Genomic DNA, 26,974 nt, shown 5'->3' with positions numbered 1-26,974 from the left:
TTCTTTCTATTGTTCATGCTGCTCTATCTTCTGTTCTAAGTCCTGCTTTCATAGACTTAGCTTCTCTTTATGTTGTAATTCTGATTTTTTTCAGCATTTCCTTATTTTGATTTGCTAGATTTAGTAAATTAAGCTCTTTCTGCTGTTTATTTTGACCTATGAAATTCTGAACCTTTAGTTCTAGTGTTTCCTCTAGGCCACGTTACCAAGTCTAAAGCTTATCTCTCTGTTACTCAGACTCATCTATGAATTCTAGAATTTCTGTTCTAGCATCCACAGGTTAGAATTTGGTAATGCCTAATTATCTTTCATATTTTACTTGGTAAAATAATCTATTTCTAGTGAATGGCTTTATTTTATTCTTCTTACCATTGCAAGGAGATAAAGGATATTCTATTTCACAGACTGAAGAATGTGAGATTCGGTGACTTCCCACCTCACACATGAAGCAATGTGTGAGCACATATGAGATCATGGATCAATTCCACCTTTTGTCTCATTTCTGTAGAAAAATAAATTTTTCTTTATGTTTTTTATGTTCTTTGCTTCACTATGTCATGTAATAACCCTGGTCCATTTATATCCACAGTGGACCTTGGTAGGTGATGACAAAAAACATAGTCATTTTTACTCTGCTGATACACACACACACACACACACACACACACACACACACACACAGAGGGGAGAGACACATATGTTTACAAAAGTGGATAATAGTTCATAGATTTTTGAATTCTGTCTTTTGTTAATTATGGTTTTAAGATATTTATTATTGTTATTATTGTTATTCCCATGTACTTAAGGTAGCACTCGTTTTTGTCATTGATAAACACTGAAATCACATCATCTTAGTAGAATAGAATTATCAGTAACAAGACAGAAAAGATGTAAATTAATCCACTTTCCTCCTCATGAACGGACAGAAATTGTTATAGATTCAATAGTAATGACATTAGGTATAAGATATAAGAAGGAAGCAAAAGATCTGCTGAGCAATACAAAACAGTACCATAGTGCAAAAATAGAGCGTAGACACATATATAGCAGAGGGCTGCCTTGTCTGGTCTCAGTGGGGGAGGATGTGCCTAATGTGGCAGAGACTTGATGCAGCAGCATGGGAGTATAATGAGGGGGGTCTGCCTTCACAGAGGCAAAGGGAAAGGGAAGGCAGGAAGAACTCTTCAAGGGATACCAGGGTAGCATTTGGTATGTAAATAAAGAAAGAAAGGGGGGAATATAGCCTTTCTTTAAAAATATTTTAAAATATTTAACTGGTACATAAAAATCATACAATTGTATCAATATACCACTGGGCAATGCATATCATATGTAATGTAGACTATGTCAGAGTGGTTTAAAGAGAGAGAAGTAAGTAGGGAACAAGAGAGGTTAACTGAAAAAGTGAACAAAAAGATAAGTAAAAATCAGGCCAGATGTGATGAATCATGCCTGAGATCCCAGCACTGAAGAAGCTTCAGGCAGAAGGATCAATGTAAATGTGAGTTTAGCCTCGATGCACAGAGAGATCCTGTAAGGTCAGACTCACTGCACATGAGGCTGTGAGGCCATCCCAGGCTGTACAGTGAGACCCTGCAGGGGAAATGAAATTCCCAAACATCAATGTCGGACTTTGAAACATTGCATTTGCTCTAGAAAAAGGTTATTTGACAAAATATTGGATAGATTTACCATATAACTGAGAAATTGTACACTTGTGCACATAGCTACAACGGCTGTGAGATTCATGCAAATAGTTTTGCTTCATTGTGCATGCAAGTACAATTTATAATGGTTGCAAAGCAAAATAATCAATCAAGTGATATCCACATATAGTCAATGTTTATACTCATAAAATGAAACATTATTCAACAACATAAATGAATGAATTATCAGTGTATATAATTGTGTTGGGATTCTGTAGTAACAAGGAAGGCAACTGTCAAGACCAGATATTGCATAACTGAAATTTCGATTTGATGTCTTTAAAAACCATATGCAAATTGTCTAGTTGTGAAATTTCATTGAAAATTTTTAACCTATACATTTGTGTTACTCTCAATATTGGATAGAGAAGCTTCTAATTATAGTGGGTATTGGTTAATTTTAAGTCACAGAAATGTTCAATTATTAAGACTAAACAAGAGTGAGCACACAGCCATGGATGGACTCTTATACAAACTATTCTTCTTCTGAGGTTCAGGGAGCATTATGGATTAGAGGAGCCAAAGAATAGGGAGAAGGAGTGTCAGATTCTGGCCTCTGGTAATGACAGAGCTGTTACAAATATGAACTGAATGAGGTCGTGGTCACCTAAACTACACTTAAACAAGATCAAACCAGTTAAAAATTTCAACTTGAACAATTCCAACAGAAATTTATATCTTACCCCAAGATGAAGAGCTATGGGTAGCTAACAATTGCCAAGAGAAGGAGCATTCATTTTCCCCAGTGATGAGTCCCAGGTTGGGTTATCCAATACAAAATGGTAAGTCCTAGACGCTTATACCTGCAGGCAACACCACATGAGATCCGTTGATTGTATTTAAATATGGATTTGTTTATATGTATGTGCAACAACAAAGGCTAAAAAGAAGCTGTGAGGCTCCCTACTTCCAAACCTCTTGGGAGAGAGAGCTCACCACCCTGACAGGTGGGCACTCCTCAGACTGCAGAGAGGGAGAGACCACTAATACTGCCCACCCCTGCCCACATCCCTGGCCCAAGAGGAAACTGTATAGGGACTCTGGGAACCAGAAGACAGGGACACTGGAGCAGTAGGTCCCCCAAAGTCCAGACACTGCCCGGACCTGAAGGGACCGATCAACAGCTCCCTACACCCAAGTCCCATGGGAGGGAGAGCTATAGCTTCAGAGGGGAGACAAGCCTGGGAGGCCAGAAGAGACTACACACTGCCCAGATTTCTGACTCCAGAAGAAAACACCTAATGCCATCTGGGACCCCAGTGCATGGAGGCTCTGGGAAAAGGAGGCATCAGCCCTCCTGGTTGCCGCCCTCACGGAGAGCTCAAAAGCAGCCCCACACGAGCAACTTGAGCAGCAGAACCACAGGTAAGATCAACTTTTCTGCTCCACGCGAACTGACTGGTGGACTCAGGACACAGTCCCACAGGAACAGCTGAAGACTAGTAGGCAGGAAAGACTACACGCCCGAAAGCAGAACACTCTGTTCCCACAACTGGCTGAAAGAAAATAGGAAAGAAAATAGCACTCCTGACACACAGGCCTATAGGAAGATCTAGCCACTGTCAGAAATAGCAGAACAAGGTAACGCCAGAGACAACCTGAAGGCAAGAGGCAAGCACAGGAACCCAAGCAACAGAAACCAAGACTACATGGCATCTTCGGAGCCCAACTCTCCCACCAAAGCAAACACTGAATATCCAAACACACCAAAAAAGCAAGATCTAAATTTAAAATCACATTTGATCATGATGCTGGAGGACTTCAAGAAAGACATGAAGAACTCCCTTAGAGAAATGCAGGAAAACATAAATAAACAAGTAGAAGTCTATAAAAAGGAATCACAAAAATCCCGGAAAGAATTCCAGGAAAACTCAATCAAACAGGTGAAGGAATTAAAAATGGAAATAGAAGAAATAAAGAAAGCACAAAGGGAAACAACCCTGGACATAGAAAACCAAAGGAAGAGAAAAGGAGCTACAGATACAAGCATCATCAACAGAATACAAGAGATAGAAGAGAGAATCTCGGGAGCAGAAAATTCCATAGAAATCATCGACACGGGGTTGGGGATTTAGCTCAGTGGTAGAGCGCTTGCCTAGCAAACACAAGGCCCTGGGTTCAGTCCCCAGATCTGAAAAAAGAAAAGAGAGAAAAAAAAAAGAAATCATCGACACAACGGTCAAAGATAATGTAAAATGGAAAAAGCTACTGGTAAAAAACATACAGGAAATGGGATCTGATGCCCTCTTCTGGTGTGTCTGAAGACAGCTACAGTGTACTTATACATAATAAATGAATAAATCTTTAAAAAAAACATACAGGAAATCCAGGAATCAATGAGATCAAACCTAAGGATAATAGGTATAGAAGAGAGTGAAGACTCCCAGCTCAAAGGACCAGTAAATATCTTCAACAAAATCATAGAAGAAAACTTCCCTAACTTAAAGAAAGAGATGCCCATAAATATACAAGAAGCCTACAGAACTCCAAATAGATTGGACCAGAAAAGAAACTCCTCCTGTCACATAATAGTCAAAACACCAAATGCACAAAACAAAGAAAGAATATTAAAAGCAGTAGGGAAAAAGGCCAAGTAACATATAAAGGCAGACCTATCAGAATCACACTAGACTTCTCACCAGAGACTATGAAAGCCAGAAGATCCAGGACAGATATTGTACAGACCCTAAGAGAACACAACTGCCAGCCCAGGTTACTGTATCCTGCAAAACTCTCAATTAACATAGATGGAGAAACCAAGATATTCCATGACAAAACCAAATTTACACAATATCTTTCTACAGATCCAGCACTACAAAGGATAATAAATGGTAAAGCCCAATATAACGAGGCAAGCTGTACGCTAGAAGAAGCAAGAAACTAATCGTCTTGGCAACAAAACAAAGAGAAGAAAAGCACACAAACATAACCTCACATCCAAATATGAATATAACAGGAAGCAATAATCACTATTCCTTAATATCTCTCAATACCAATGGTCTCAACTCCCCGAATAAAAAGACATAGATTAACAAACTGGATACGCGATGAGGACCCTGCATTCTGCTGCCTACAGGAAGCACACATCAGAGACAAAGACAGACACTACCTCAGAGTGAAAGGCTGGAAAACAACTTTCCAAGCAAATGGTCCCAAGAAAAAAGCTGGAGTAGCCATTCTAATATCAAATAAAATCAATTTTCAACTAAAAGTCATCAAAAAAATAAGGAAGAACACTTCATATTCATCAAAGGAAAAATTCACCAAGACGAACTCTCAATCCTAAATATCTATGGTCCAAATACAAGTACACCTACATACATAAAAGAAACCTTACTAAAGCTCAAAGCACACATTGCACCTTACACAATAATAATAGGAGATTTCAACACCCAACTCTCATCAATGGACAGATCATGGAAACATAAATTAAACAGAGACATAGACAGACTAAGAGAAGTCATGAACCAAATGGACTTAACAGATATTTATAGAACATTCTATCCTAAAGCAAAAGGATATACATTCTTCTCACAACCTCATGGTACTTTCTCCAAAATTGACCATATAATTGGTCACAAAACAGACCTCAACAAATACAGAAAGATAGAAATAATCCCATGTGTCCTATCAGACCAACACAGGCTAAAGCTGGTCTTCAATAACAATAAGGGAAGAACGCCCACATATACGTGGAAGTTGAACAATGCTCTACTCAATGATAACCTGGTCAAGGAAGAAATAAAGAAAAGAATTAAAGACTTCTTAGAATTTAATGAAAATGAAGGTACAGCATACCCAAACTTATGGGACACAATGAAAGCTGTGCTAAGAGGAAAACTCATAGCTCTGAGTGCCTGCAGAAAGAAACAGGAGAGAGCATATGTCAGCAGCTTTTCAGCACACCCAAAAGCTCTAGAACAAAAAGAAGCAAATACAACCAGGAGGAGTAGAAGGGAAGAAATAATCAAAATCAGAGCTGAAATCAACCAAGTAGAAACAAAAAGGACCATACAAAGAATCAACAGAACCAAAAGTTGGTTCTTTGAGAAAATCAACAAGACAGATAAACCCTTACCCAGACTAACAAGAGGACACAGAGAGTGTGTCAAATTAACAAAATCAGAAATGAAAAGGGAGACATAACTACAGAATCAGAGGGAGTTCAAAAAATCATCAGATCCTACTACAAAAGCCTATATTCAACAAAACTTGAAAATCTGCAGGAAATGGACAATTTCGTTGCCAGATACCAGGTACCGAAGTTAAATCAGGGACAGATAAACCATTTAAACAACCCCATAACTCCTAACGAAATAGAAGCAGTCATTAAAGGTCTCCCAACCAAAAAGAGCCCAGGTCCAGAAAGGTTTAGTACAGAATTCTATCAGACCTTCATAGAAGACCTCATACCAATACTATCCAAACTATTCAACAAAATTGAAACTGATGGAGCGCTACCAAATTCCTTCTATGAAGCCACAATTACTCTTATACCTAAACCACACAAAGACCCAACAAAGAAAGAGAACTTCAGATCAGTTTCCCTTATGAGTATCAACTCAAAAATACTCAATAAAATTCTGGCAAACCGAATTCAAGAGCACATCAAAACAATCATCCACCATGATCAAGTAGGCTTCATCCCAGGCATGCAGGGATGGTTTAATATATGGAAAACCATCAACGTGATCCATTATATAAACAAACTGAAAGAACAGAACCACATGATCATTTCATTAGATGCTGAGAAAGCATTTGACAAAGTTCAACACCACTTCATAATAAAAGTCCTGGAAAGAATAGGAATTCAAGGCCCATACCTAAACATAATAAAAGCCATATACAGCAAACCAGTCGCTAACATTAAACTAAATGGAGAGAAACTTGAAGCAATCCCACTAAAATCAGGGACTAGACAAGACTGCCCACTCTCTCCCTACTTATTCAGTATAGTTCTTGAAGTTCTAGCTAGAGCAATCAGACAACAAAAGCAGATCAAGGGGATACAGATTGGAAAAGAAGAAGTCAAAATATCACTATTTGCAGATGATAAGATAGTATATTTAAGTGATCCCAAAAGTTCCACCAGAGAACTACTAAAGCTGATAAACAACTTCAGCAAAGTGGCTGGGTATAAAATTAACTCAAATAAATCAGTAGCCTTCCTCTACACAAAAGAGAAACAAGCCAAGAAAGAAATTAGGGAAACGACACCCTTCATAATAGACCCAAATAATATAAAATACCTCGGTGTGACTTTAAACAAGCAAGGAAAAGATCTTCAAGCCTGTGAAGAAAGAAATTGAAGAAGACCTCAGAAGATGGAAAGATCTCCCATGCTCATGGATTGGCAGGACTAATGTAGTAAAAATGGCCATTTTACCAAAAGCAATCTACAGATTCAATGCAATCCCCATCAAAATACCAATCCAATTCTTCATCGAGTTAGACAGAACAATTTGCAAATTCATCTGGAATAACAAAAAACCCAGGATAGCTAAAACTATCCTCAACAATAAAAGGACTTCAGGGGAATCACTATCCCTGAACTCCAGCAGTATTACAGAGCAATAGTGATAAAAACTTCATGGTATTGTTACAGAGACAGACAGATAGACCAGTGAAATAGAACTGAAGACCCAGAAATGAACACACACACACCTATGGTCACTTGATTTTTTACAAAAGAGCCAAAATCATCCAATGGAAAAAAGATAGCATTTTCAGCAAATGGTGCTGGTTCAACTGGAGGTCAACATATAGAAGAATGCAGATCGATCCATTCTTATCACCCTGTACAAAGCTTAAGTCCAAGTGGATCAAGGACCTCCACATCAAACCAGACACACTCAAACTAATAGAAGAAAAACTAGGGAAGCATCTTGAACACATGGGCACTGGAGAAAGTTTCCTGAACAAAACACCAATGGCTTATGCTCTAAGATCAACAATTGACAAATGGGATGTCATAAAACTGCAAAGCTTCTGTAAGGCAAAGGACACTGTGGTTCGGACAAAATGGCAACCAACAGATTGGGAAAAGATCTTTACCAATCCTACAACAGATAGAGGGCTTATACCCAAAATATACAAAGAACTCAAGAAGTTAGACTGCAGGGAGACAAACAACCCTATTAAAAAATGGGGTTCAGAGCTAAACAAAGAATTCACAGCTGAGGAATGCCAAATGACTGAGAAATACCTAAAGAAATGGTAAACATCTTTAGTCATAAGGGAAACGCAAATAAAAACAACCCTGAGATTTCACCTCACACCAGTGAGAATGGCTAAGATCAAAAACTCAGGTGACAGCAAATGCTGGCAAGGATGTGGAGAAAGAGGAACACTCCTCCATTGTTGGTGGGATTGCAGACTTGTATAACCATTCTGGAAATCAGTCTGGAGATTCCTCAGAAAATTGGACATTGAACTACCTGAGGATCCAGCTATACCTCTCTTGGGCAGATACCCAAAAGATGCCCCAATATATAACAAAGACACGTGCTCCACTATGTTCATAGCAGCCTTATTTATAATAGCCAGAAGCTGGAAAGAACCCAGATGCCCTTCAACAGAGGAATGGATACAGAAATTGTAGTACATCTACACAATGGAATATTACTCAGCTATCAAAACCAATAACTTTATGAAATTCATAGGCAAATGGATGGAACTGGAAAATATCATCTTGAGTGAGGTAACTCAATCACAGAAAAACACACATGGTATGCACTCATTGATAAATGGCTATTAGCCCAAATGCTCAAATTACCCTAGATACACAGAACACATGAAACTCAAGAAGGATGACCAAAATGCAAATGCTTCTCTCCTTCTTTAAAAGGTGAACAAGAATACCCTTTGCAGGGAATAGGGAGGCAACGTTTAGAACAGAGACAGAAGGAACACCCATTCAGACCCTGCCCCACATGTGGCCCATACATATACAGCCACCAAACTGGATAAGATGAATGAAGCAAAGAAGTGCAGGCCGACAGGAACCAGATGTAGACCTCTCCTGAAAGACACAGCCAGAATACAGCAAATACATAGGCAAATGCTAGCAGCAAACCACTGAACTGAGAACGGGACCCCCGTTGAAGGAATTAGAGAAAGGACTGGAAGAGCTTGAAGCATATGAACAATGCCAAGGAACCACAGCTTCCAGGGACTAAGCCATGCCCCTGCCCGCAGGGGCTTCGTAATTTACTGGAACCGAGGGGGATCCAAACCTGAGGAGGAATGGGCGAGAAAGAGGAGCGAGACCAAGCATTGTCTTTGTCAAGGTCTCTTTATTGAGAGGAATGTACAGCATTTAAAGCTCTGAAGCAGGAATTGAAGCAGGAACTGAAGCTTAGGGTGGGGGGGGGGGAGTACAGGGAAGTGCCCAAGGACATAAGGTGAATCATTAAACTGCAAGATATTCTCCTTACACAATGAGGCAACAGTCTTCCCTGGACAAGTTCTTTAAAAGGGTCAAGCCCTTCTCAGGAATCTGCTCAGGGCAGGGCTCTAGCTTTGCTTAGTTCTGACATCTGGTCCCCGACAAAGCCACTCCCCAAAGACTATACATGGACTGACCCTGGGCCCCAACCTCATAGGTAGCAATGAATAGCCTAGTAAGAGAACTAGTGGAAGGAGAAGCCCTTGGTCCTGCCAAGACTGAACACCCAGTGAATGTGATTGTTGGGAAGAGGGTGGTAATTGGGGGAGGATGGGGAGGGGAAGCCCTTATAGAAGGGGAGGGGAAGTGGTTAGGGGAATGTTGGCCTGGAAACCGGAAAGGGGAATAACAATCGAAACGTAAATAAGAAATACTCAAGTTAATAAAGATAAAAAATAAATAAATAAAAGCTGATTTAAAAAAAAAAAGAGGCTATAAGCATAGAGGAGTTCTCTCTTGGAATATTTGGGGTTGATATTTTGATTTCTTCTTTTCCTTTCCAATTTGTATCCCTTTGACCTCCTTTGTTTCCTAATTTCTCTAGCTAGAACTTAGAATACTACATTAAACAGATATGGGGATAGTGGGCAACCTTGTCTTGTCCGTTATTCAAGTTTCTCTCCATTTAGTTTAATATTGGCAATTGCTTTGCTGTATATGGCTTTTATTATTTTAAGGTATGGGCCTTGAATTCCTGACCTCCTCAATATTTTCAACATGAAAGGGGGCTGAATTTTGTCATTCTTTTTCAGTATCTAATGAAATGATCATGTGGATTTTTTTTCTTTGAGTTTGTTTATGTAGTGGATTATGTTGGTAAATTTCCTTATATTGAACCATACCTGCATCCCTGGGATGAAGCCTATTTGATCATGGTGAATGATCATTTTGATGTGTTCTTGGAATTGATTTGCAAGAATTTTATTGAGTAGCTTAGCATCAATGTTCATGTGGGAAATTGGTCTGAAGTTCTCTTGCTTTGTTGGGTTTTGTGTGGTTTAGGTGTCAGTGTAAATGTTCCTTCATTGAACATATTTGGGAGTGTTCCTTCTGTTTACATGTTGTGGAAGTTTGAAGAATGTTGGTATTAGGTCTTCTTTAAAGCTCTGATAGAATTCTACACTAAAATCATCTGATCCTGGGCTTTGTGGTGGGGGGATGATTAATGTCTGCTTCTATTTCTTTAGGAATTATGGGACTGTTTAGACAGTTTGTCTGATCCTAGTTTAACTTTGGTACTTGATATCTGTCTAGAAATCATCCATTTCATCTAGATTTTTCCAGTTTTGTTGATTATAGGCCTTTGTAGTAGGATCTGCAGATTTTTTTAAATTTCTTCAATTTCTGTTATGTCTCCCTTTTGATTCTTGATTTTGTTAATTTATATACTGTCTCTATGCACTCTGGTTAGTCTGGCTAAGGGTGTATCTATCTTGTTGATTTTCTTTTTTTTTTTTTCTTTTCTTTTTTTGGGGGCTGGGAATTGAATCCAGGACCTTGCGCTTCCTAGGCAAGCGCTCTACCACTGAGCCAAATCCCCAACCCCTTGTTGATTTTCTTAAAGAAACAAATCCTGGTTTTGGTGATTCCTTTTATAGTTCTCTTTGTTTCTATTTGTTTGATTTCAGCCCTGAGTTTGATTATTTCTTGCCATCTGCTTTTCTTGGGTGTTTTTTGCTTCTTTTGATCCTTCTGATTCTTTTGTATTTGCTTCTTTTGATTCACCTTCATAGAATCAGGGGGAGGGGATGAGATAGAGGGTTTCCAGAAGGGAAACCTGGAAAGGGGGTAACATTTGAAATGTAAATATATGAAATAGCCAATAAAAGGGGGAAAAGTAGTGGGCCTGTTTGGCAACAGTTTTTTGGGGGTGTGAATTCAATCTTATTTGGCAGTAGATCAGTCCCATAGCAAACACCAAATACAACTCAGCAGCTGCAGACCCATTCTCAAGGCAGGTAGACACCACATATGAACCAGAAGCTACAGTCCATTTCTTACATCAGGCAGACATCAGGCAATTGTAGTTCAAGCCTGAAGAAACTGCAAGGCTTGACAACTGGCCTGAGGTGGGGCCTTGGAAGTGGGAAGCTGCCATAGAAACCTCATGAGCAGTTCTTGGTGAAGTTGCTCTCAGTAACAGCATTACGACAAGTTGAGCTCAACAAAGCTATGTAAGGTGAACCAATACATTGGAGGGAGTCTGACTCTTCTCCTCATTTTACTTTCTTGGGTATGGATGAGGCCCTTATGCCTTTGCCACCCCCCATTATTGCCCTTTGATGTTTCCCTGCAAATCCTGCACTTTTTACAACTAATACCACACTGGAACTAACATTCATGGTTCCAGTAGATGCAATTCAGATGATTACCAGCACAAGGTCTGTAGCTAGGACCATCTGTTTTGTTATAGAAGCTGAGGGAGCCCATTGTATCCAACTTAAGAACCTCACAACAGGGGATTTGCATGGTAAAAAATCTGTAGTGAAGATGCTGGGTATGGAAATACTTTCTCCCGGTATTTGGCCCTATAGTGGCCCTGGTTCCTCTCTACCTCAGCGAGGTATCTATCATTCTACTGTCCTTCACTGTCTCCCTACAAGTAGACTGCCCATCATGGTCAAACTTCCAATCCTGTGGGAACATGTCAACCCATACTTGTGAGTCCCGGATTTCAGAGTACACACTGCTAACTCCAAGGATTCTGATGTGTCCTCCTATACCTTAGGGTTATGATGCTTCCTACTGGATGAGGACCAGCCCTATACCCTTAGAACATCCATCCAGACTCAGTATGATACCATTCTGGGACACTGTGGCATTTGTTGGCCCTCGGATGTATCGACCTGCACCCTTTTTTTCTGTTAAGGGGTAGCACCTTTAATGGGACTTTTACTGATCCATCTGGCATTGGCATGAATGTAAAGATTGAGAACCATGAGAACCTCTGAAATTAATTGGGCCCCTACCCCAGTACGTGGCCCCTCCCCCATTCTTCTTTTGTTGATGCCCGCACCGACAGGGCACCAAGAATCGGGCGAAAGCCTGCGGGATTAAAGAAACACACACACACACACACACACACACACACACACACACACACACACACACACAGAGGTTATTTGTGTCAAGCCAGAAGAGGAAGGTGCTCCTGTAGCTTTATTCACCAAATATATATCCCAAGTTCACCAGGTAGAAAATATCTGGGAAGCACAGTGGGAAACCCTGGCTCGAGACTTCAGTAACAAAAGACTGACTATGTGCCCTGAATTAACTAGCGAGAAATCCTGGAAGACCAACCTAAATCTCAAAGACAAAGACGAGAAGACAAAAGGCAGGAATGAATTGACCATCGCCCAGGTGTGTAGGTACTGTGGTACCAGGCCAGACTGCTCCTTTGTTAGGAACAAAAGGCTTCCACATGCATCAGCCGGGCTCAGCAGGGGTCAAGCCCTGCAAGAGACCCAGAAGGGTCTGACAAGGGGGGTGAAACATTGCAGGGGACCCAGGAGGCTCTGACATTCTTTCTTTCCACAAAAGCTTCTGACCTTCAAGAAGTGCTAAACTGTTCTAACATACCATGCTATCTAGTGGTATGCTGGTCCCACCATACTAAATTGGTCATCCTCCTATGTGAACCTGCTGCAATGTGGATGCCTGTAATTAATGCAACTCATTTCCATGCCATCACTTTGATGTCTAGAATTCACCTACAACCTCTAGGACAGGTCAAACATGATTTTGACATCACTGCAGCTACCATTACCATCATCTTGGTGACTGTAGTGAGGGCAACTACAGTGACAGTGGCCTTGATGCAAACTTCAACAATGGCAGAAAAATCAGACAGAGGAGAATCCCACTCTGCAAATGCTATCCACACACAGGAGATGATTGATCAACATCTTTACCAGACCATCCATATTTTACAACAACAGGTTGATGTCGTCTGAAGAACACAAGATGGTACAGGACGTGTCTCTTCTTGAGTATGACCATAGATTTAAGTCTTTCTTCCTGACTTGCTGCCAGGTACATAATTCTACTACAGATAGGCTGAGGTACATTATATCCAGAGGACATGGCCCACCAAGTTCTTCAATTATTCTATAGCCTTAATGATACACATACTCTCTCCAGCTATGTCCTTTGAAGTGAGCTTTATTACTAAAGTATGAAACCTTAAAGTAAAGACCTTAAAAGGCTCTTTAACGCCTCTTGAGTGGACACTTATGCAATATTAGGGGATATTCTGTTGTTAGTAATCATTCTCTTTAAGTGCTGCATTCTCTTTATGTGGCATATGTCACTCCAGTGCTCCATCAATAAGACCACACTCCAAGTGTTGATGGCCCTGGAATACTCTGAACAGGGTCCTCCTCCTAAGGTTATAGAGGCATGGTTCTCAGATATATGAAAGGCTTCACATAGGCTGACCTACTCCACCTGGGCATGTTCTCCAGGGAGGCTGACCTTCCAAAACCTGTAGTCAATGACTGGAGAGATCCCAATAGCTGGGGTCAGCTAAGACAGGCATGGTTCCCTATGCTGGTTGCACCTTGAGGTGGGGTCAACAAGGTCAGAGTATAGAACTCCAGCTCTCACTGAGCTGCCCACTTTTAAAAGAAAAAAAATAGATTTGCAGGAGGAGTGAAACAGCATGTTCTGACTAGTAGTCTGCAATGGCCCAAGTATGTACAGCAGGCACTTGCCCATTTACAAACCTCAGACCTAACTGAGACTCGGGGATGAACAAAGACAGAGCTGTGACCAGTGTAGCCAATCAGTTAGTGTCAGCTGTGTGGGATAAGCAGTTACAGATGGAAGGGACATAGGTAGAGGATATGAGGGCAATCCCTGTTATTACAATAAACGAGTCTGCCTCTGTTTTTCACCTGGCTCCCAGAGTTTCTGTCATTGATTCCACTCCTTACCCCTTACCCCCAAGGACTATGCTGAGGGACTGAGGGCTAGGGCAACAGTACACAGAATTCTTCTGGCATCAGATGGGAGCAGATGCAGAGATCCATACCCAAACACGATGTAGAAAGAGTTTAAATTGAAAGTCTCCCTTGCTTCAGAGATGGGGGAACCCTGAGAAGAGGGGGAAAGATTGTAGGAACCAAAGGGGGTGGAATATACTAGGAGAGGATGGCCCCACAATACCGACTAAGCAATGGTTCACATGGTCTCCCAAAGTGTGAAAAGACAAGCATGAGTCCTGCAGGGATCTCTATCATGTCCTCTACCTATGCGGTAGGGCTGTTAGCTTGGTGATTTTGTGGGACTCCAAAGAGTGGGATCAGGTTTATCTCTGAATCGTTTGTCTGATCTTAAGAGTCTTTTTCTCTTATTGTGTTGTCTTGGCCATCTTTAATATGAGTGCTTTTACTTTTTCCTATTGTATCTTTTTTTTTTCGGTGTTTAGTTGTTCTCTCTTGGAGGCCAGCTCTTTTCAGCAGAAGAAAAGGAGAGGGAATACATTTGGGGGAGGAGCAAGGAAGTGTGGAGGGGGGTAAATTGTGGCAGGCATGAATTGTATGAGAGAACAATCTATTTTCTATAATAATAAAAAGAATGAAAAGGATAGAATCTGATTAAACATTAACTTTTATTTAATGATTATCTAGAATCACACAATAAAGGCAGAGGAAGGCATCACTGAATCTCCAAGGTTCCCTTTCCCAATTTAACTACTTATAAAAACTCCCATTTACAGATGGGAATATTATATAGTATGTTCTTATATGTGGGTTCCCTTGTAAGTATAAATTTTGTGATATTAATATCAATTTATTCACTAGATAAATTTAAGTAAAACTCCCAACATTGCCATTATAAAGATATTTTCTTGATAAGAACCTTTATAAGGGCCTCCTTTATATATCTCTGTTCCTCAGGCTGTAGATGAAAGGGTTCAGCATGGGAGTCACCACTGTGTACATGATAGAGATGGAAGCCTCATTCACTGTAAAGTTATTAGATGATGGACATAAGTAGAGACCAATTATTGTCCCATAGAACAGTGATACCACAGACAGATGGGAGCCACAGGTAGAAAAGACCTTGTGGATAACCCGAGTAGATGAAACCTTTAGAATGGAAAAGACAATTTGTACATAAGACACAACAATGAGTAAGAATGGGATAACCACAAGGAGCCCTCCCAAGATAAATATCATAAGTTCATTTATATAAATATCAGAGCACGCCAACTTGAGTAGGGCAGATATGTCACAGAAAAAGTGGTGGATCATGTTGTCCTCACAGAATGACAACCTAGCCAAGAGTAGGGTGTGCAACATGGAATACAACACATTAAATATCCAGGACATAAGCACCAGACACACACAGAGCTTGGGACTCATGATCCTGGTGTAGTAAAGGGGAAGGCAGATGGCCACATAGCGGTCATAGGCCATGACCACAAGGAGGAAGATCTCCAGGCCTCCAAAAAGATTGAAGAAGTACATTTGTATCAGGCAACCTGCATAGGTGATGGATGTGTCCTGGCTTTGCATGTTCTGGAGAAACTTTGGCATTGTGACAGAGGAAAAGCAGAGATCAGAGAAGGACAAATTGCTAAGAAATAAGTACATGGGTGTGTGGAGATGGGAGTCCAGTAGAATGAGGATGATGATGATGAGGTTCCCCAGGACTGTAGTGAGGTACATGGCCAGGAACAGGGCATAGAACAGGTGCTGGTGCTCTGGGGGGATGGGCAGGCCCAGGAGGAAAAACAGGGAGATAACAGTTTGGTTGTTCATTACCATTCTTCGTCTCCAGTATCCTAATGAGAAAATATCAGATCCTTTAAAATAAAAAATAAATCAACATATATCTAGGATATATATCCTCCAACAATGGATCTGACCATTTTCTTAGAAATTAGAATTTCAAATGCCAAAGGCCAAATTATTGATTTTTAAACTTTTCTTTAAAACATTTGTATCTCAAATTCTTTTCTAAATAGTTCTATGTACTTGTACTGAGATGAAAAATGGACTAATATTTCCCCTCTCTTGCTTCCTGCTCAATTGTTTGTAATTTGCTCTATGCAATTTTATACTTTGACATTTTTAATGAATTTGGATAAACTTTGTCACACAATTTAGAATAAATTTCAAGAAAACCTCATATACTCCAATGTGTTATATTACAATTTCAAAAACAGACCTCTATGTCCCTGTAACATACAGACTTCTGCTTCACTGCTGACTAATCATCTTCCTTCCATTGCATGTATGACAGACATCAAGTGCAAAAGCCCCAAGCGAAATTCATGTTGTCACTTTATTATTTCCCAAAGTGTTTATTGTTTTCCTACCATTCCAGTCTCCCATAATAAAGCCAATAAGATTTCCATCAGAAATCTGTGATTTTGGTTCCATTCATTTTTTTTCCTTAACTTGAACTGCTGTTATACATTCTATAAAGTCTCTTCTTCAATCTCCTCATATTTCATCCATTTTTCTCTTTGAGATTTTATCAATTTATCAGGAACACATCTTTTCTTTTCTGGAATATAGTAACAGACTCAGTTCATGTCCATGTTCTCATGTCTCCTGACTCTTCTCTTCTCCTTCGACATGCTTCATTTACACTGTGGCATTTGAACAGAGGAGTTTAATCATATCTTTTCTGATTTATTCTTCATATTACCACTGTTTCTCTGAGAATAAGGACCAGGCTCCTATCAGGGATACGAATGCTATTTCATTATCTTATAGGTATCAGTGATACATCCCACATAGCCCCACATGCTTTCCTTTCATCACTCAATGCTGGGGTTAATCTCTTCACAATCCACATTTTAGAGTTGTTGTTTCTCTTGCCTCTCACTTTCTCCCCTCCCTTTCCCTTTCATTTGGTTCACCCTCACTCATACATAAGAGTTATTGCTTATCACATACACAGTTAAACTTACCCTGTCCTCCTATACTATGTGATACCTTCAACCATGCTTCATAGCATCCTATACTTATATCCCACATACTTAGTACTTTGATTATGGCTTTAAAATATCTTCCCATCAATTGTAAAGTATGTGCAGGAAAGGTCACATATGCCTTCATGCCGTATGATTGTTTGCAATTGTTCATTCATTCTCCAACTAGGGTCAATACCTGAATTTAGCCAATGAAGATTTGTTAGCTGCACCTCAAATTGATTCAGATTTGGTCAACCTCAATGGTAGAAAAATTTCCATTAAAATATAAGTACCTGAATATTTAATACTAAATTTTACACTCTATAATGAGTGTGAGAGATCTAATATATTTATTTCAGTTTTAGAGATAAGAAATACCAATGACTACATATCATATCCATATGATTTAATCTACAAAATGTAACTGATTCTGATGCAGAATTCAGACAGGATGAAATGTTAATAAATTATAAAAAGAAGAAGCAACAAGATTGAATCTTTGAATCTTCAAGAGTTATTCCTCAGACATTTATTCTATATATGATAGTTAATTTATGCATCAAATGGGTTAAGCCTAATATTAATTTTTAAATAATTCTATTTGATATGCAGATATTCTCTAAATTTCATTTAAGTGTGTGGACTTTGAGTAAATAAATATTCCTTCACATGATGAGCTTCATACAATCAGATGAAGGATGTAGGTGGAAGAATACAGTTTTTCACAGAAAAGTTTGTGTCTTCTGACTTACATACAAGTCTCTAATCTCCACTCTTCTTGGGGATTCCAATATTCTAGACAGTTCTTCAAATATTGGCCATATAAGGAAAAGAAGAATGTAATCTTACCTGAAAAACAGTCCTGTACCATGCCAGAAATTCATGTGGATTCACAGAAACACACCTGCTCATTTTCCTGACTAAATATAATTCTTCTGAGTCTGAGTCCTAGTTTCTGGATGATGATCCTGCTCACCTTTATTTTATTTGCAGACACAGGACTAGCAGCCTCTCTACTCATCACCTATCTGCACCATCCCTGCAACATCCCCCTGCCATCCCTGGGCCTCATCCCAGAGGAGTCCAGATCCTGTATAACCCATTAAGTCATAGTAATTACTTAGGACCTTTCTCGGACCAATTTACTACAGGGACCTCTAGTGGAGACCAATTATGGCCACTGATCTCTATTTCCCATACTTAATAGAAGCAAAATTTAATGACAGTAACAACAAGTAAAACTAATTAAAAATAGCACCAATAAGAAAGCCAAAAAGCATGGAAAGATACATACTCATTCCATATTTGGGTAAATACATGGCTTCTATTGGAGTGGAGCTCACTTTCTTAGCAGGGAAAGGGAAGAAGAATGACTGTACATCCTATCAAATTTATCAGGAACTTTTCTGATTATAAATGACTTAAAGTTTCTCACATACAACAAAAATGTACACAAACATCAGTAGTTTTTATATTTTTGGATGTGAAGTTAGTCTTGGTTAGTCTTTTTTTTTAGATTGTATTTTTTTATTAATATTTTTTTATTTATTTATTTTTTTTATTAACTTGAGTATTTCTTATATACATTTCAAGTGTTATTCCCTTTCCCGGTTTCCGGACAAACATCACCCTCCCCCCTCCCCTTCCTTATGGGTGTTCCCCTCCCAAACCTCCCCCCATTGCCACCCTCCCCCCATAGTCTAGTTCACTGGGGGTTCAGTCTTAGCAGGACCCAGGGCTTCCCCTTCCACTGGTGCACTTACTAGGATATTCATTGCTACCTATGGGGTCAGAGTCCAGGGTCAGTCCATGTATAGTCTTTAGGTAGTGGCTTAGTCCCTGGAAGCTCTGGTTGCTTGACATTGTTGTACTTTTGGGGTCTCGAGCACCTTCAAGCTCTTCCAGTTCTTTCTCTGATTCCTTCAACGGGGGACCTATTCTCAGTTCAGTGGTTTGCTGCTGGCATTCACCTCTGTATTTGCTGTATTCTGGCTGTGTCTCTCAGGAGCGATCTACATCCGGCTCCTGTCGGTCTGCACTTCTTTGCTTCATCCATCTTGTCTAATTGGGTGGCTGTATATGTATGGGCCACATGTGGGGCAGGCTCTGAATGGGTGTTCCTTCAGTCTCTGTTTTAATCTTTGCCTCTCCCTTCCCTGCCAAGGGTATTCTTTTTCCTCATTTAAAGAAGGAGTGAAGCATTCACATTTTGATCATCCGTCTTGAGTTTCCTTTGTTCTAGGCATCTAGGGTAATTCAAGCATTTGGGCTAATAGCCACTTATCAATGAGTGCATACCATGTATGTCTTTCTGTGATTGGGTTAGCTCACTCAGGATGATATTTTCCAGTTCCAACCATTTGCCTATGAATTTCATAAACTCGTTGTTTTTGATAGCTGAGTAATATTCCATTGTGTAGATGTACCACATTTTCTGTATCCATTCCTCTGTTGAAGGGCATCTGGGTTCTTTCCAGCTTCTGGCTATTATAAATAAGGCTGCGATGAACATAGTGGAGCACGTGTCTCTTTTATATGTTGAGGCATCTTTTGGGTATATGCCCAAGAGAGGTATGGCTGGATCCTCAGGCAGTTCAATGTCCAATTTTCTGAGGAACCTCCAGACTGATTTCCAGAATGGTTTTACCAGTCTGCAATCCCACCAACAATGGAGGAGTGTTCCTCTTTCTCCACATCCTCGCCAGCATCTGCTGTCACCTGAGTTTTTGATCTTAGCCATTCTCACTGGTGTGAGGTGAATAGATTGTATTTTTTTATTGGATATTTTTATTTACATTTCAAATTTTACTCACTTTCCTAGTTTCCTGTCCATAACTCCCCTATCCCATCCCCCCTCTCCCTTCTTCTATAAGGGTGTTCCCCTTCCCCAATCACCCACTGTAGGGAGCCATATTGGATTTGGGCCTGGCCGTTTTGTGACTGTATAGATCTTGGCCACACATACTCCTCTAAGAGCCTCTCCCATGAATTTACAGTACAGGAAGATAACATTCATGGGATGCTTCAGCCTAAGCAAAAAACAGTTATCTCCTGAGTCTACACCCGGTGTCTCCACCACCTGACCTCTTTGCCTCCAGCTATCACTGCCTATACCCTCATCTCCCACTCCTTCATGTTTCACAAAGGTCACTCCCCCTACCTGAAAGCCTTAAAAGCTGTAACGTTCATCCCAATAAAGGAGACCTTAACAACAGAACTTTTGCTTGGTCTCCTTCTTCTCTTCACCCCATTTGGCCCACAGGTAGAAAGCCTCTTCGGGACTCTGAATAACTGGGTCCCCGCTGGTGGGGACAACCCACCCCTTCCCATCTCCCCGCCCTGATATTAATGGCAGAACCATGTCTTCAGCCTATCCAATGACACTTGAGTAGCACGAGATCATCGAAACCACACACATTGGGAAGTTTCCAAGGTCAGTATGTCAATTCCACATGACAGACTACCCACAAGAAGACTTAGTGCAAGATATACAACTTTCTGAAAAATTCAAACTTGATCATCCTCCATATCTATGTGTGCCAATGTGTGAATCAACAAATGGAACCTCATAACATTGCAAAGCTCCTGTAAGGCAAAGGACACTGTCATTAAGACAAAATGGCAACCAACAGATTGGGAAAAGATCTTTACCAATCCTACATCTGATCAAAGGCTAATATCCAAAATATACAAAGAACTCAAGAAGTTAGACTCCAGAAATTCAGATAACCCTATTAAAAATGGGGTACAGAGCTAAACAAAAAATTCTCAGCTGAGGAATATCAAATGGCTGAGAAATACCTAAGAAATGTTCAACATCTTTAGTCATCAGGGAAATGCAAATCAAAACAATCCTGAGATTCCACCTCACACCAGTCAGAATGGCTAAGATCAAGAACTTAGGTGACAACAGTTGCTGTCAAGGATGTGGAGAAAGAGGAACACTCCTCCATTGTTGGTGGGATTGCAAGCTGGTACAACCACTTTGTAAATCAGTCTGGATATTCCTTAGAAAATTTGATGTAGTAATACCTGAGGACTCAGCTATACACTCCTGGGCATATACCCAAATGATACTCTAACATATAACAAGAATGAACCCAGATGCCCTTCAATAGAAAAATGGATACAGAAAATTCAGTACATCTACACAAGGGAGCACTAGTCAGCTATCAAAGCAATGGCTTCATGAAATTCATCGGCAAATGCATGGACCTAGAAAATATCATCCTGAGTGAGGTAACCCAATCACAGAAACACACATGGTATACATTCACTGATAAGTGGATATTAGCCCAAAAGCTCTAATTACTCAAGATACAATCCATGGACCATATGAAGCTCAAGAAGGATGACCAAAATGCAGATGCTTCAGTCCTTCTTAAAAGGGGGAACAAAAATATTCGTAGAAGAGATATGGAGACAAAGTTTGGAACAGAGACTGAGGGAATGGCCATTCAGAGTCTGCCCCACCTGGGGATCCAGTCCATATACATACAGCCACCAAATCCAGACAGTATTGCTGATGTAAAGAAGTACACGCTGACAGGAGTTTGATATAGCTTTCTCCTGAGAGGCTCTTCCAGAGCATGACAAATACAGTGGCGAATGCTAGTAGCCAACCACTGAACTGAGAATCAGGTCCCCATTGGAGGAATTAAAGAAAGAATTGAAGGCGCTCAAGGGGCTTGCAACCACATAAGAACAACAATACCAACCAACCAGAATTCCCAGGAACTAAACTACCCAAAGAGTACACATGGACAGACCCATGACTCCAGCTGCATATGTAGCAGAGGATGACCTTGTTGGGCACCAATGGAGGAGAAGCCTTGGTCTTACCAAGGCTGGTCCCCTGCCTCCCAGTGTAGGGGATGTCACAACACAGAGGCAGGAAGGAGTGGGTGGTTAGGGAGGGGGAAGACCCTAATAGAAGAAGGGGGGAAAGGATATGGGATAGGAGGTTTATGGATGGAAAACCAGGAAAGGGAATAAAATTTGAGATGTAAATGAAAGAATATCCAATTTAAAAAAAATACTAAAAATAAGAAGGCACAGAAGGAGTTAGTTGGATAAAAGAAGATGTGGAATTGGTATAAATACAGTATGCATTCATAAAATTCTCTATCTAGGTAAAACAGAAATGTAAACCAAGAAATCAAAGACCTCAACCACAAAACTTTAGAAGATTGCAAAAAGACATGAGTAGTTGGAAAGGTCTCCCATACTCATGAGTTGAAAGAATAAATATTGTAAAAATAGATGTCTCACAGAAAGCAATACACAGAATTGTGCTCTACAGGTGTGTTAGGATATCCAGGACTTGTTGTAGTGTGAGAGCGGGATTCTGACGGTGCCATATGAAGTTGGCTTCTGTTGATTATGTTTTTGTGCTTGTCTTTTGCTGTCTGGTTGTCTCTGGTGTTGGCTGGCCTGAATATCCCAGACTGGAGCAGGCCTCCCCAGAGACAATTTGATCTTTGTGTCCCAGATCAGAGCAGGACTTCTGGGCAGCATGTGGAGCTGTACATGTTATCCTAGACTATAGGTGTAGGGGTGGACTGGAAAAAATAGAACTCTGACATGGGGGGCAGAGCCACAACTGCTGGGCTTACTAGGTTCCAGCAGGTGGAGGGATTGGGGTGTGGGATCTCACTAGTGTGTCCCAGGTTAGAACAGACCTTCCAGGAGGCAGGAGGAGCTGTGGGGTAAGGAACAATGGGCCAATCTAAGACTGCCAAACTAGTCATCTTTAATAGCCTAGTACAGATTAGACAAATAAGGATAAAAATTCCAGAGATTTGAAAGTTTGCGTTTTCCTATCATAGACAGAACTTTTTCAACATATGCCTGCCACATCCATGAGATTATCCTGAAGGAAGAAATTATAAATGCCACCTATGGCCCTGTGAACAATGGTAAACTCATACAACATGGACTTATAAAGTAATCTCACATAGGTGGAGAGGAGTTGGATAATGGTGGTAGTAGTAGATACAATTAGCATTTTCATAGAAAGATAAAGAAGACAAAATGAGCGAGCAGGCATAGAAACATGAACTTCTTTCCTATTGGCTTGAGGAAGCCTTAAACATGCCATCTGCTTGCCATATTCCTCTCTTTTTCACATATTTGCACACATAGAATGTTGGGGGATAAAGTTTAGATTTTTACAGAAAGATGTAACTGTTCTAAGTCCTCTGTCATATAGAATTGAGATGATGTCCTTGGAAGCAGTCTCAGTGTATGTGGTTTTCTATGGTCTCATTCTGCTTAAAACTACTGCTGAGTAGGCTGCAGAGATGGCTCAGAAGTTAAAGGCTAGGCTCAAAACCAAAAATATAAAAACTACTGTTATGCTTTTTGTATAATTTTTCATGATTGAAACACATTAAATTATTAACAATCAAAATAATGGCTGGTAAGCCGATGTGGTTTTTCAGTCACCCTTCCTCATTCCTGTCTATTACTCAAGTGAACAATGATTATACATCTTTCCATGCTTCTTTTCCTTCTTGGTGCTACTCTTTATTAGTTTTGTTAGTTTTCTTTGTTGTCGTTCTTTAAAGTCTACCTTCCCCTAAGTGTAGGAAGGAGTCATTGGTGACTATAATTGGTCTCCATTGTAGATCACTAAGGTAAATTGGTCCTAAAAGGGCTTTAGGTAATTATTTTGTCTTTAATTCATTATACAGGATCTGGAATCCTGTGGGATGAAGGACCCATAAGGCTCAGGGATGGCAGTAGGAGCTGTGAGTAGGGATGGTGCAGATGAGTGATGATACAGAGGCTGATAGTCCTGTGTCTGCAAATAAAACAAAGGTGAGAAGGATCATCAGCCAGAACCTTTGACAGCCTCAGCAGAGCTGAGTACATACAGGAAATTGCTGTCAATCCACATGAATTTCCCAGGTGATGCAGGACAGTTTTTGAGGTATGATAACATTCCTCTTTTCTCTGTCTCGAAGACCGCATCACACTGTGTAAGTATTTTTTCATAGTTATCATGTAACCCTTTTTATATTGATGGACTCCTTAAAATTATTCATTTTTTTCTCTCAGTACCCTACCATTTCAACACAGGAAAAGCCCTGTGAGGTGAGGGTCAGTGATGTACTGCTGAAGGTAGGTCTTCACAAACTCTGAACAATTATGATGATCTATTTTATCTGTACAAGTTCACAAATCTCTATTTTACTGGTACTGAATAAGAGTACTCCTAAATGCAGTCCATCAAGGTTATATTAATATCATCTATGTGTTCATTTAAATGTACAATAAAGATTATTCAACCAAATTTTGTGCTTCTAAAGAATCCAAGGTGACAGGAAGGTGTAAAATCAATTCCCTTATGATTTTCATGTGCTACTTCACTTGAGGACTGTGGACTTAACATGTAGAGAGAGTATGAAGTCTATTGGCCCATCAGTGGTAATAGTTGACAGTGATTTCTCTGGATTCTGAAATTTGCACACATGCATACAAAACACAAAAGTAGTATTCATTACAGGAGAAGCAGAAACTGGGCATGGTGGCCCATTCATGTTATCCCAGTATTCAGGACACAGAGGCAGCAGTGTTGCATATTTAAGGCTGATCTGAGGTACATAAGGGTAGCATCTTTTTAAGCTATGTTTGGTTTTTTTCCTATGTGATTTCCCCTCTGCAATGATAATCCACAATGTCTAAGTGTGGAAAATCCGAATTCAGTTGCATCAAACACTGTCAATCATTGAAGATGCAAGCAGTCAGAGTAAGTTATAGCATTTCAGAATAAGTTATAGCATTTCAGAGAAAGTTGTTGGGGTTTGTTGATATTTCTTCTGTTTTGTCAGCTTTGAGAAATGTGACAGATTCATTAGACAGTGTTGTCCAGAATCACAGAATGACATGTCTAGGGTGCTAGGGGGAGTGTGTGTATTCATGTGTGTGTGTGTGTGTGTGTGTGTGTGTGTGTGCGTGTGCGTGTGCGTGTGTGTACGCATGCATGCCCACCCATTCATGTGATTTAGGACACAGAATGGATAGTGTTAGAGACTGATAAGGGAAACATTTGAAGAATTGTCTAGATTATTGGAGTCCCTGAGTAGGGAGGTTAAATACTCGTAACTAAGCAGAAGATGCGAACTTTTTCTCTAATAACTTTCCTTTTTCCCTAATTGCTTCCTCTGGAAGCATAAAGCTCATCAAGAGATGAAGTGTTAGTTATTTACTCAAAGTCTATAGATTTTAATGCTATTTAGAGAATATCTGCATAGAAACTAGGATTTGTCCTGACAAAGTGGGAGCCAGTCAAACAGAAGCCTTCATTGTTACCTAAACAAAGAATGAGTATGCATCTCTCCATGCTTTCTTTGATTTCACTTTGCTATTTCTTTCTTGTTTTGCTTGCTGCTGTTGCTGTTGTTATTGTATAAAGTCTACCTTCCCATAAGTGTAGGAAGGAGAGGTTGGTGATTACAGTTTGTTTCAATTAGAGATCCCTGAGGTAAATTGTTCCTAGTAAGGTTCTCAGTAATTACTATCTTAATGAATTATTCAGGATCTAGACTTCATTCGAATGCAGGGCTCCTAAGGCCCTGGAATGGCAGCAGGGTGATGTGTGAGTAGAGATGATGTAGATAGATAATGAGCAGAGAGGCTGCTAGTTCCTGTGTCTGCAAATGACATGAAGGTGAGCAGGATCATGAAACAGAAACTATGACTCAGCCTCAGCAGAGCTGGGGACATTCAAGAAAATAGGCAGGTGTCTTGCTGTCAATCCGCATGAATTTGCAGGGTTATGAGAACATATTTTTTGGGTTCGTGGATTTCTGACCAAAAAACTTGTTTTTTACTATACTATAGCAGACTGGAGAGGTAGGATGGTGAGGAATATTTTGCAAATGATAAAGTGAAGACAGAAACTTCACTTGAGCCTTTTGAGCTTCTGATGCCCATCATACATGCAATGGAAGTAAGATGATTAGTTAACAGTGGGACAGAAATCTGTATGTTACTATGACATGCACATCTGGGTTTGAAATGGTAACCTCCGCACAGAGATATGCAAGATTTTCCTGAAATTCATATGAAATTATGATGGTAAAGTTTAAGCAAATTCCTCAAGAACATCAATATACAAAATAAAAGAGCAAATTAGAAATGAACAAACAATTACCCAGTAGGAGCAGGTAGCAGGAAAGAAAAGCATTAGTCCATTGTAACTCAGTATAAATGGCATAGAGCTGTCTAGAAAGGAACGGGATATTGGAACCTATTAAAGAAAAATTGAAAAATTATTAATGAATGTAATGATTGCAAGCATTAGGAGTTCTGAGATTATAATTACTATCACTTAAAAGGGGAATAAAATAGTCATAGGAGACAAATGGAGGGAGGAAACTGAATGGAAGGGGGGATGGGGAGGGAAGTGTGGGGGTTGGAATCAAGTGTGGAGAAAACAGGAGAAAGGCCTAAGGAGTCAGAAGAATAAATGGAAATTGACAGCTGGTGGGTGTGGTGCCCGCCAAAGACCTAGGATGGGGGAGGCTCCCAGGAGTCTTTAGCTTACACTCCTAGAATGGGGATATGAAACCTGAAGTGGCAACTTCCTATATTCAGGCAGAACCCCCAATGAAGGAATAAGAACAACCCACCCACAAAACTTTTGACCCAAAATTTGTCCTTTCTACGAGAGATACAAGGACCAAGATAGAGTAGAGACTGAGGGAATAGGCAAACAATAGCTGGCCCAACATGAAACCCATCCCAAAGGCAAGCCCCAATCCCTGACAGTGTTAATGGTACTCTGTTATGCTTGAAGACAGGAGCCTAGCATAACTGTCCTCAGAAAGGCTCCACCCAGCAACTGAGGGAAACAGATGCAGAGGCCCACAAGCAAACATTCGA

General features: G+C 40.1%; 1 protein-coding gene across 1 annotated transcript; it reads right to left on the bottom strand.

The window, feature by feature from the left end:
- Positions 1 to 14,988: 14,988 nt before the first annotated feature.
- Positions 14,989 to 15,926, bottom strand: Or1e21 (olfactory receptor family 1 subfamily E member 21). Its single transcript, NM_001000944.1, is given in 2 exon segments — positions 14,989 to 15,033; positions 15,036 to 15,926. Coding segments are annotated over 2 exon segments (936 nt in total).
- Positions 15,927 to 26,974: the final 11,048 nt, after the last annotated feature.

Source organism: Rattus norvegicus, chromosome 10, assembly GCF_021556685.1.
Source record: "Rattus norvegicus strain SHRSP/BbbUtx chromosome 10, alternate assembly SHRSP_T2T, whole genome shotgun sequence".
NCBI classification, from domain to species: Eukaryota; Metazoa; Chordata; class Mammalia; order Rodentia; family Muridae; genus Rattus; species Rattus norvegicus.
The sequence above is the reverse complement of the archived record's forward strand: the minus strand, read 5'-3'. Positions and strand labels throughout refer to the sequence as shown.